General features: G+C 30.8%; 2 protein-coding genes and 1 long non-coding RNA gene across 4 annotated transcripts; 1 reads left to right on the forward strand and 2 right to left on the reverse strand.

Annotated features, from left to right (window-relative positions):
• Window positions 1-612: 612 nt before the first annotated feature.
• On the reverse strand, window positions 613-1,953 carry LOC103577326 (uncharacterized). 2 transcript variants are annotated; one of them, XR_001345175.2, is made up of 4 exons: window positions 1,676-1,953; window positions 1,344-1,477; window positions 856-957; window positions 613-767 (listed from the first exon to the last, which is right to left on the reverse strand). It is a non-coding gene; the product is annotated as an uncharacterized LOC103577326 (long non-coding RNA). The 2 variants fall into 2 exon arrangements; XR_549411.3 differs by having other exon boundaries at window positions 1,344-1,459; window positions 1,676-1,927.
• A 683-nt stretch (window positions 1,954-2,636) lies between these two features.
• On the forward strand, window positions 2,637-7,273 carry LOC103577327 (major facilitator superfamily domain-containing protein 6). The gene is made up of 11 exons (XM_008557919.3): window positions 2,637-3,172; window positions 3,419-3,730; window positions 3,983-4,073; window positions 4,323-4,690; window positions 4,789-4,935; window positions 5,367-5,649; window positions 5,729-5,922; window positions 5,994-6,310; window positions 6,379-6,554; window positions 6,627-6,794; window positions 6,882-7,273. Exons 3-11 carry the CDS (start codon window positions 4,010-4,012, stop codon window positions 6,950-6,952), a joined length of 1,788 nt encoding a protein of 595 aa, XP_008556141.1. The 5' UTR covers window positions 2,637-3,172; window positions 3,419-3,730; window positions 3,983-4,009; the 3' UTR covers window positions 6,953-7,273.
• Window positions 7,274-7,697: 424 nt separating this feature from the next.
• LOC103577328 (hamartin) lies at window positions 7,698-11,988 on the reverse strand. The gene is made up of 5 exons (XM_008557920.3): window positions 11,877-11,988; window positions 11,196-11,490; window positions 10,082-11,121; window positions 9,705-10,010; window positions 7,698-9,623 (listed from the first exon to the last, which is right to left on the reverse strand). The coding sequence occupies exons 2-5, from the start codon at window positions 11,299-11,301 to the stop codon at window positions 8,001-8,003; spliced, it is 3,075 nt and encodes a 1,024-aa protein (XP_008556142.1). The 5' UTR covers window positions 11,302-11,490; window positions 11,877-11,988; the 3' UTR covers window positions 7,698-8,000.
• Window positions 11,989-12,093: the final 105 nt, after the last annotated feature.

A 12,093-nucleotide genomic window follows, 5' to 3' on the forward strand; every position in this document is an offset into this window, starting at 1 on the left:
TTTTTTAGTAATTGGATTGAAATTTTTTTTCAGTAATCAAATGTATCAAGCACTTGGAGCGAAGAATTTGAAAAAAATTGTTTCTTTAAATGACTTGGCTGGTATCGTCATAAACCAGAAATATCCAATGAGGCCAGGATTTCCATCTAGAATACGGTCGAAGGAATTCTATAAAAAATCTGTAGACTTCTTACGCATGCACAAATTTAAAATAATCAGTATTGAAGACGAATTCTGAAGTTCATTCTCTCTGTAAGAAGTTCAGATATATAGTAATGATCTAGATTCTAGCACTTGGTCCAATTGGGATGATCAGGGATGATAGCCAATAAGAAAGAAAAAAACATCTGGAGAGCGCCGGTAAAAATCTATTCACGATACGATCGTTAATGCCATTACTTTTACGTACTTATATAGCTAACTTTAACTTAATAAACTACTTAAACTTAACTTAACACAAGAATTTTTTTTCCGTGTACAATTTAAATTAATTGACAAAGGTAATTGTTATGTTATTTAATTATCAGTAGACAAATTGTTTTATCAAAAGGCAATAGGAAAATAGGTGAGAATTGTTTGATTATAAATAGAAAATTTAGCCGAAACAGCACATTAATGGCTCATAAATTAACATATTCTTTATTCTTGTATTATTCACTAATAACATGGAATTTTACTTCTTTTGAGTGATTATTGATATTTATCAAAATTCATGATATTATTTCAAAAATGCTGGTTTCCTGTACAGACATCTCGGAAAAGTAATGCTAGAAAAAGTTAACAGAAAAATTTAACTATTTTCTATAACAAGTAGATTTTTAAAACTATTACCGTAATAACATTTTGGATACTTACTAGAAATCCGGTCGTACGTTTGAGAGATAACAATCTGCGTCTTCATATTTACGCGTTAAGAAAGTGTTTTCACATGGCCAATTCCTCATATGAGGTCGAATCCTAAAAACATAAAATATAATACTAACAATAATCTGTTTGAGAAAGAAAATTACAATTGAGAATAAAATATAATATTTAATGTTTTACGCGACATTTTATTGTGGTGCTATAAATCGATTTCAAGTGTTTCTTCTATACGATAGTATTTTAGTAATTCAAATCTTTGGGTAGAAGTTGAAAAATTGTTCAAATTTATCAACAAAAAGAAATTACAATAAATATAAAATGAAGGCGGGAGTAGATTGTAAATTTAAAAATTCAATTATTAACTCAAACAGATATTTTTAACATTTTGGAGGGAAAAAAAATTTTTGAATTATTTCGTATGATCAATCGGTTATGTTGTAATATTTTTAAAATTAATATAAAAAATCGTGGATACTTACAATCTCATGAATTCATAATAAATTAGAACATAATTGTTATTTGGTACATCATCTGAGACAATTATGACTGGTGGAGTATTTTCAAAATTATTTTTCCCTGGGTTATTTTCGAGTTTCTGGAGATGAAAAGAAGCCTTTTTTTTATAATTAAAATATAATTTGAATTTTATTTTTAGAATATCTAGTGCGCTATTTATTCAAATAATTTGAAAATTTAATGATCAAGTGTTATAATATATATATATATATATTACAATATTTATTCTATAAATGATTTATAATAAATTTAACAAGACATAAATTAAGTAAAAAGTAGTTGGATTTGAACTCACCGACTTTGAAAATGACTATTAAAAATTTATCACTCTTCCGTTAATTATGGTTTATTTTCAGTTGTACCAAGTATGATATAGATGATTCTATTGACGTCATTGGTCACTAATGTTTTTTCATCGATAATTGTATTTAGAAACATGAGTAATTTCAACAATCGTGATTATTAAGTTTTTTTCCATGATGAACTAATGAGTATTCGTAAGGACTAAATTTTTCGAATACTGATACATATTTTTATATTTTCACGTATGATTGGGAATTGTTATATTATTTTTAAATTCATGAGTATTCGTAAGAATTAGATCTTGTAAATATTTGTTTAATAATTATGTGTAATTTTATGTTCTCGGAAATAAAAATAAACTATGAAATTTAAATATTATAATTATTCTGGCATGGCAGTGATAACGGATTTCAATTTTGTACATGTATATTCTCTAATAACTAACAATTACTTCAACAATGACATAAAACGATCAAGAACTTGTCTTCGTATTGTACATAGCGCACCTAGAGTTGTAATAAAATTCAATTTTACAAGTTCTATACCTACAAAATTTTACAAGATCAAATATCTCAATGTACTTTTCATTTTCTTCTCAAGTTTTATCATTCAGAAAATTTCTTGTTTACTTTCCCAAGCTCCATAAAACCAGAAATTACTAATTTTTTTATTAAATTTCAGTGAACAATTCGTTACTGTGATGAATTGTAAGAAATTATTAATTTTAATTTAGGAAAAAATCAATTTTTTTGTTTTATTTTTAGAGTAATTTTATTTAACATTTAAATTTAAAGCTAGATCGCATAAAATTTTTTTTAGATTATCATTTTACATTAACAGTCTAAGTTACTTTTAGTATAAAACATTTTTTTACACCAAAGTTCTTATCTGTAAAAAGTAACTTATCATTTGCCTGTGGCATTAAAAAAAAACGTATATTAAATCTTAAAATAATTATGACGTATAAAAAATTGATTAAATATCAAATATATAAAATACAATTATAGTCATGATCCTGAAGTTAGCAGACAGTTACAAAATTTTGAATTTTTTTTTTTACAATTTACCCAAGTAGCACAGAGTCAACTTTCAGAGATCTTTTAAAAGGACAAGACAAATTTTTTTTTGTCTCAAAGTCATCATTTTTGGTATAAATTACGACATGCAAATGTTGGTTCCGGAGACAGAGAAAATTTGTGTCGTTTTTCCTATCTCATGTCAATTAAAAAGTCTTTTAGATGACTTACTTTACCACTATTTGTAATTTACTTTTTGTCGTCACTTGTGTTAAGTCTTTTAAGTAGACATTTTTTCGGTGACACAAATTTTTGATCGTTTTGTCAACATATTGATGCCTTATTGACAAGTCAAAAAGTATCCTAAAAACTGATATCTTATAGATGTCACAAAGGCAAGTGTGCTACCTGGGTCAATTTAAAAATATGGAAAAATAAAAATATGTACAAATAGAGAATTTAAAAAACTATAGGTGCAATTTTTTGAAATATTTTTTTTTTTTTTTTTTTCATAATTTATCGTTTAAAAAAAAAATCAAATATATTAGACGTCTGCTAACTTCAGTATCATTTATAGTCTTGTTTTTTTTTTTTTTTTTAATTTTCTACATGTGCATATTTTTATTTATTTTTTTTTTAAATTAAATTGTGGAAAAAAAATAAAAAAATTTTGAATTCTATTAATTTCAGGATCATATTAATTTTGATTTACGTTTCAGTTTGAATATTAATAAACGAAGCGACTTAGTATTCGTTATTATGGACATCATTGTTTTCGCATAAGCGCCACTTGTCGAGTCTGGTCGAGTCGTCATGGAACCAGATCTCAATTTCTGATCGTTCAATGTTCAAGTTTCAAGTTGACTTTTTAGTTTGCTTAGCTTTAGTCTAGCAGCTGATCAATAATATTTAATAGCAATACAATATAAGTCAATTTTAAAACCTAAAACATGATTTTATTATTTATAAAAATTATTTTATAACTCGGACAATAAGTAATTAAAATTAATTGTAACTTTTAAGAATATCAGGTACGCACTCTAATAAATTTATTTTTATTTTTTAAACAGCTAATCAATTTTTTAAAAAAATGTAACTTTGGTAGGCGTTTATTGATAAAAATAATATTTACATTTTTATAATACAATTATATTATTCTAATATCAATTAAACTTTAAAAAAATTATAAGTATACTTCTATTTGCTAAGGTTATAAAAACAAACAGGATAATATTTAAGATATCAAGTGATAAATTAAAATTTTAATGTTTATTTTTTTACAGGATAGAAAAGGGTGCAATAAATAAAAGATGTTTGATAAAATAAATAAAGAGCTAGTGCCGATAAAGGCGCATTATTTTTTATATAACGCTGGTAAGTCAAAATAATTATTTTCAAAAAATCAAACAACCGTCAATTTATAGATTTCAATTAAAAAATTCCTTTGTTAAAAAAGAAAAATAATAATAATTTAAAAAATGGACACCAAGAGTTCTAAAAGTCAATTTATTCATAAATAAATAAACTGTCGGTTGTCTCCTGCTTTCACTGTCATAAAAAATCGCTCTTTGGACTTGGACTGTTATATAAATATATAAATAAAAATAATTATTTAAATTACAGCAACAGGACCAGTGATACCATTTTTACCAGTGATAGCAAAGCAATTAGGATTCTCAGGATTTTTAGTCGGTATAATATATACAATACTCCCAATATCAGGACTGTTAGCAAAGCCGTTATTTAGCAGCATAGCTGATAAATTTCGACTGCATAAAATATTTTTCCTCACATTTCAAGCAATTCTCGCTATTTCATTTTTTTCAATATATTTTATCCCAAAAATAAATCACCAGTCGATAGGTAATGTCACACTAGCGTGCCATGTAGAAACATATATTCATATATGTCCATATAATACCACTAAAGACTTTTCTACTGAAGCTATGAGACAAGTTTTCGTATCCAACCGCACACATGCTTCTTGTAAAGTAAGTTATCAAATAAGTACTTGGTAACTATGAAGTCTTACGACTCAAAATTTTTTTTGCCCCACTGTCGCATAAATATCAAAAAATACTTATTTCAGTTATCTTGCCAAGCATCCTCGATGGTCTACGATGAACTCTGTCACGGCTGGAAGCTAAATCAATTTTGCGGGCTAGTAAATACAAATATTGAACCAGACACTAAATTTGAATTCACTGCCGCATTCAATATGCTCGATAATCAAAACGTAATTAATTGCTATTTATTAATTTAGGGTGTGTTCAGAAAAACACTGGAGATCTAATAATTAGTAAATAGACAGTCACGTAGTTTAATTAAAACTATAGGAACGAATGATTACCTGATACGTCGAATTATTTCTCTGTTTCAATCAGATAATATTTGTGATCGCAGAAGTTATGGAGCTGAAGATCGAAACGTTTTTCGCGCAATGAAAATTTAAAAAATTCATGTAATTTTTGGCTGGTGTACCAGCATCTATTTGCGAAACATTTCAAAAATCTAGTCATCTTATAGAATTTTACTTTCTAGTTTTTTTTCGTTGCGTAAAAAACGTTCCGATCTCAGGTATATCAGAAGTTGCATCTTCCAGAGTTAATTTCCGAGCATGTCCTTAATTGTCTATTTTAAATAAATATAATTATTAATTTTTTTTAGATAACGTCTTGTGTGCATGTTAAAATAAAAAATGCAACTTTTGATGACAACGTCGTTCATCATCCATATTGTGACTTGAAAGACAAGCCGATGTACACTCAGTGTGTAGCCAATTGTACAGATGTCCCAGAAATGAATAGACTATTTAGTGAACTAGATGGTAAAGATATCAGTCAGACGACAAATTATCAGTTTCATTTATTTCTGTGGTCTGCGGTTGTTAGTTGGATTGGTATGGCCGTTGTTGTCAGTATCGCTGATTCTATCTGCGTTGATCTCCTAGGTAACTATCAAATAGACAAAAATTATTCGACTTTGTGTAAAAAAAAAACTTAATTAATTATTTATTTATTGTATTTTAGGTAATGAACGTATTAGTGAATACGGAAAACAAAAAATGTGGGGGTATATTGGGTTCGGAATTTTTTCTATCAGCACTGGATATCTGGTTGATCTCTTCAGCAGAGGAAATGTTGACAAAGACTACTCTTGTATATTTTATATCATGTTAATAGGAATGGTGTTTGATATAATTGTGTCAGCAACTTTAAACAAAGTATTTAAAAATAATTACCAAAATTTTTTTTAATCACCATTTGAAAATAATAATTTATTCATTTAATTTAGAAATCAGTGGATCGTATCGAAGATGATCCATCTGTTCTATGGGAGTTGGGAGCAGTAGCAAGAGAAGGCCGAGTTCTTGTATTCATTTTCTGGTGTGTCGGTGCTGGAATTTGCACAGGAGTAGTCTGGAATTTTTTATTTTGGCACACAGAAGATTTAGCTGATAACAAAGACTGGCTCAAAACACTCCAAGGCCTAATTATTGGTGTTCAATGTTTCTTAGGCGAGTTACCATTTAATTTTATATCCGCGCGGATACTTAAAAAATTCGGCCATATTAACGTCATGAGTTTAGTTCTGATAATTTACGCAATGAGGTAAGTTTTTATTTAATTTTAATTTATTAAATAAATAAATAAATTTTTTAAGACTCAAAATCTTATAGGTTTATGGCATACAGTTTAATTACAAATCCGTGGATGTATTTGGTCGTGGAAATACTTCATGGGCCAACTCTAGGTCTTTGTCGGCCTACAATGATAGCATACGGAGATAAAATTGCGCCTTCTGGCACCAGAGCGACGATGCAGGGTCTCGTCGGTGCTATTTTTGAAGGCATCGGTCAGTATCTAATCTGACCATCAATCAAGACTTGTTTACAAGTTCATAATAATTATTTATATATTGCAATAGGTGTATCAATGGGTAGTCTTATTTGTGGCAGTTTAATGGATGACTATGGCGGAATGATGACATTCCGTATATTTTCCGTTGGTGCGCTGTCTTGGCTGAGTATTTACTGGATGCTACAGTTATTGTTACGGAAAGCCAAAGCTTACCCACTTCACCAAGGCCACAGTCGTAAGTTAACTACTAGTACTTAATTTTACAATTAAATTTATGTTGTATTTTAAAGTACTTGTTAATTAATTATTGATTTTATTTTAGATTTAGCGAGTTACGCAACACCAAGCGATGCAATTCTTATGACCACGAGCCAAGAACTCCAAACTTATTAAAAATAAAAAAGTATAATTAATAATCACGTGATTGGTGCTTTCACTAAAATTATTTTTAAATATTTTATACTTAAACTTTAGTTATATATATAAATTTATTATAATTTATCATCTTATCCACACGTAAAATCCGGTGACTATTAACCTTTCGATAAAAAAATGTACAAAAATTTTAAAAATTAATTTCACCGCAATATAACGATCAATTAATTACCATATTTTGATATCATAAATATTAAAATATTTCTCTTTTACCGGAAGGTTAATAATAGTGTAATTATGTGATATTTCATGATTTATTCAGTACCTCAGTATTATTTATGAAAGAACAAATCACTCAATAATTTAAGTACTTTCAATACTTATTAATTTAACTTAACAAATTTGTACAATTATATAAAACTATTATTATAAACGATAAATTTTATAGTGAGGGCAGGTTCAAAGTAAATTTAATTCACATAATTATTTTGTTGTTTTGTTAATTTTTTTTTTCTTTTTTTTTATATTTTTTAATAATTTTATTAACAATGAAATTACGAAGAAGCTTTATTAGCCGATTAAAAATTATGACGCGTTGTAACACGAGTCATATATTAATTTAAGATGTTTACAACATCGCACAAGTGAAATAATTATCACCATATTATTATTTCATATAATTGTAATTTATTTATTTTTAATTTTTATTATCATTATTATTTTGTCAATAAATATATATATATATATATGTATATATATATATATATATATATGCCATTAAAAAAAATTGTTTTGTTGCTTTGTAAGGCTGTCTCAGGACGTTAATTATCGAATTTAATCAATTGAATGTTTGTTTCTTTATTTACTTTATCTTGCATTCATTATTTTTTATCATTCTCTTTTTAGCGCTTATACTAATTGTGTGAGCACAAGAGGTCTTGATTATTTAAGTTTTTATTATCTCGATAATAATAATAATAATTATCATGAATTATTGTTATTAATATTATTTATTATCTTATATTATTTGTGTTGCGTTAGATGTATAAATGATGGCATTAAAATCTCACTTTCGTCGTTGGCTTGTTGTACGTACAGGTGTCGTCGCTTGGCTGGTGGATTGAGGTACAGGTTCGACAATGGCCAGTAGATTTGCTATTTCACCAGCAGAATCACAGTAGTCGCTCATGATACCCGTGCTCGTATGGAAAGCAATGCTGCCTTCGCTTGAAGACGCGAGGCTGCCAGAAAGCGGGGGCGAACGGTCTTTCGGTGACGCTGAGTAGGCTAAATTATTTGAATTTGAGGATCCACCAGCACCAGCACCGCTGCTGTTTCCACCGCAGTTAGCGATCTCTAAATTGCTGTGTAATTCAAGAATACGTCTCTCCAATAATAAATTAATAGCTACTTGAGCATCATACTTAGACTCGACGGCGCGTAACTCAGCCTCATTACGTTCGTTAGTCTCTTGTAGAATACGCTGTTGGTCAACTAGCTGTCCTTCAATGTAAGCTTCCCGATTTTCCAGCTCAACAAGACGAGTTCTCAGGGCTTCAATTGTCGACGTACGTGAGTCTAATTGCCGTTTCAACGCAACCAATTCTTCTTCATACGCGCGATGTATTTGAGTAGCCTCCTGTCTTAGCATTGGCACTGGTCCCGAAGCGCGCTCATGATATTTATTCTGTGCCTCACTCAGTAATAAAAATTTTTTCTGTACATTATCAAGAATCCTCTTGAGCTCTTCACTGCGACTGGCAGCTTTCAGTGCGTCTTTAAGTTGATGAGCCGCATCGAAAAATGTTGCTTCAGCCACACGCGTCTGCTGTTCACACTCAGCGACTCTCGTCTTTTCCTTTTTTATGTCTAATTCTAGCACTTCAACATTCTCTGCTAGCTTACGGTTACGATTGTATTCCTCCAGACACTTCGACTGCCAGTTGTCAACAGCTTTCTTGTAATCACTTTCGGTAATACGACTTTCTCGCTTACTGCGTTCTATTTCATTTTTCAAACTCTCAACTTCGCTCTCCATTATGCGCAACCGATCAGCCAGCTCTGTTTTTTGTTCTTGAAGAGTACGCGAGTCTCTCAATTTTCCAAGCAGCCGACGATTGCGTTCCGCGTGAACTTCCCTACGCTGTCGTTCGAACAAAAGTTGCATCTGCATTAGTTGCAATTGTTGGTTTACTGACTCAACGTCAATAAGGCTGCTATCCTCGTTTATATTATCACCGTTATCGTCATCTAGGCCTTTCTTTTTGTTGAAGGATCTCACTTTCTTGTCTTTTATCGATAATACACTGGCACAGTTTTCAATGTAACGATCCAGCATCAACGTAGGCGACAATCTCGAGTCAGTATTATTATTACGACTTGTCTGCTGTTCAGTACTACGCTGATCTACGATCCCATGCAATAAATACTCATAAGGAAACAAATCATCCGTCTGAACTCCTGTTTCTTTTTTATATTTTAAATCGGAGCATGATTTTGATCGACGTACTTTGTGATCCGGATATGAAGCAGGACGACTCACTGGTGGTGCTGGATGGCTAGGCGAATCAAATTTACACAAACGGAATTTTTTAGTTAAATTTTTGTTAACAGCCCGCGAATAATCGTCACGATTTCTGTAAGCCTCCATGTGATTTACTTGTGGGTGGCAATTTACTATTTCTACAACCTGAAAATATTAAAATTAAAACAATACTTAATTATAATTACAATTATTATTATTATAAAAAATAGTAATTAAATTACCAACCTCTTGGTCTTCTTTCCACGAGTCATTTTTACCATTTTGACTTGAACTATTTTCCAGTATTTTTTTTACACCTTCAATATTTATTTGCTGTAACTGTGCACTATTATTTCTTTCAGCAAGTAGCCTACTAATTTTTTGCGAAACAATTCCTTCTTTTTCCACGGGCACGAATGACAGAGCACTAACGTTGCTGCTGGGTGTAGCAGGACGTGAATTTCCCGTCAAAGATCCATTGCCAAATGCGCTGAGAGCCCGAACAGCCGCAGAGCCAACGGAAGTTGATCTTGTGGCTGTTTGTCTGATATCCTGCAAGCGAAATTTAAATTTAAATCCCGATAAATATTTATTTGGAGTAAGTATAAAATTAGTTAAAGTACCTTGACAGGTGTTGTCTCAGGCGTTGCTTCAATGGCAGCTTCCGGTGGTGAAGAATTACTTCTATTGGTGCTGTTGTTAGGCGTCGAAGGAGCTGATCGTGGTTCGTAATTTATTGTTTGTATAGATTTTGGACTGTGAGGTGGAATCTTCATACTCGGTGACCATAAAGTATCTTCATCTAAATCATTATTCATTCCCGTGCCCAGCGGGTCATCGACAATATTTATCGGGGTCAAAGGGCACTGTTGATCTGGTAACGGAGTAGCGCGTAAATTATTTGTCGCAAACATTTCTTCTCTATTTCTATCGAAAGCAAAATGTCCGCACTCAGCAACAACATCATGATGCTCCATTTGCTTCCAACGAGCTGCGTTGGTCTCAGTATCACGCGACGCGGTTATCAACAGCGGATGCATCCTCACCGAGTCTAACATTGGTTTTATCGTGTGTTTAAATGTCGCGAGGTAATCTTGATCACGCTGAGCATGCTGATGCCGCAAGTATGATATCAAACTACACGGGTACATGGCATACAGGCGATGAAAAAAATTGTAGAGACCCAGGTGGAGATGGAGCAGATAGAAAGAATCTTTGTCAGCAGAGTTTGCTGGTAAATTGTTTAAGGAATTTGATTGATTGTGATAGTACGAAGCAAGGCGATTGAATACCTCGAAGATGTCATTGAGATATGGCCCCAAAGCTGCTGGTAACATTGGCAACAGGGTCACGAGCAATAACAATGCACTTACTATTGACAGCGCATCGACTTCGTATTTCAATAATTTTAACAGCTCGCGAAATAATGAATGACTTGTCAATTTGTACAGCCATGTTGGCTGTCTTCGTGCTATGTGTCCAAGCACAATTAATGCTTGCACTCGTTGATTATGACTTGTTGGCTTTGCTAATGTCTCTGCTAAACGATCTAGCAGATGTTTGTCATGCGGATCACGTACTCCAGCAAGGACTTCTATTGCTCGCAATGAGTTTGTGGTAAAAAAATAATCAACCAATCCATTTACAAGGCAATTGTCTTTGGCTGGGGAATATTTATTATAAATTAATAATTAAAAAACAATAATAATAATAAATAATTAACACTTGAGTACTTACTTGACAAAAAATGATCGTGGAAGATTTTTTTAACTTTTTCAACATCACTTAATTTATTAGACTCCAACAATTTAAACAATTTACCAACTTCACTGCTGCTACCCATACCGATCACTTCAAAATTAATTTGCGTCTTGTTTTAACGTTGTCTTGTATTATTTTATTTTTTTTTTTTAAAGATCTTTGGCTCATAGGAAGAATGAATAATTATTTGGTGATTGATTGCTAACTTGTCTGGTAGCCATTTGTTAATTATCACTTAACTTTGGCTACCTAAAAGTTTAAATTTTATGATCTATAATAATAAATAAATTGATTGATTAATTGAACTGTCAATTAAATAAAATAATAAAATAAATGTTAAATGTCATACGAAAAATACAATATTGAAGTAAATGTTAAATGTCATTAATAAATCTATAAATATATGACGTCTTGATAATTAAAAGTTAAAGATTGTCAATTAAAAATAATAGTAGCTATATAATAAATAAATTGTCGGCTACATAATACTGCGGTATGTTATCATTAACAGACAAGACCCTTTACTTGGTAAAAAAAAATATAATTCGTTAAATAATATTTAGTAACGAGTTATTTACTTATTATTTTAATGACATTGTTAATTGGTGGTGATTTTAAAAGTGATAGTGGATTGTTGTAATTATTGTTAAGACTTACCTGAAGATCCTCGAGTGTTTCAGCAAAAGACCTCCTCATCGAGGTACTTGTTAGTTGCTGAATGATGGCTGGGGCTGATCACTGATGGTTGCTAACTCCTGCTTTCCTAACTCCTAGCGCTACTGCACGAACTAACAAGTATTTTTATCACAACATATATATATTATTTATTTATTTTCTTTCTCTTTTTAATCATCAATTTTCTACCTGTGCTATT

The sequence above is a fragment of the Microplitis demolitor genome, chromosome 6, assembly GCF_026212275.2.
Source record: "Microplitis demolitor isolate Queensland-Clemson2020A chromosome 6, iyMicDemo2.1a, whole genome shotgun sequence".
Taxonomy (NCBI): domain Eukaryota; kingdom Metazoa; phylum Arthropoda; class Insecta; order Hymenoptera; family Braconidae; genus Microplitis; species Microplitis demolitor.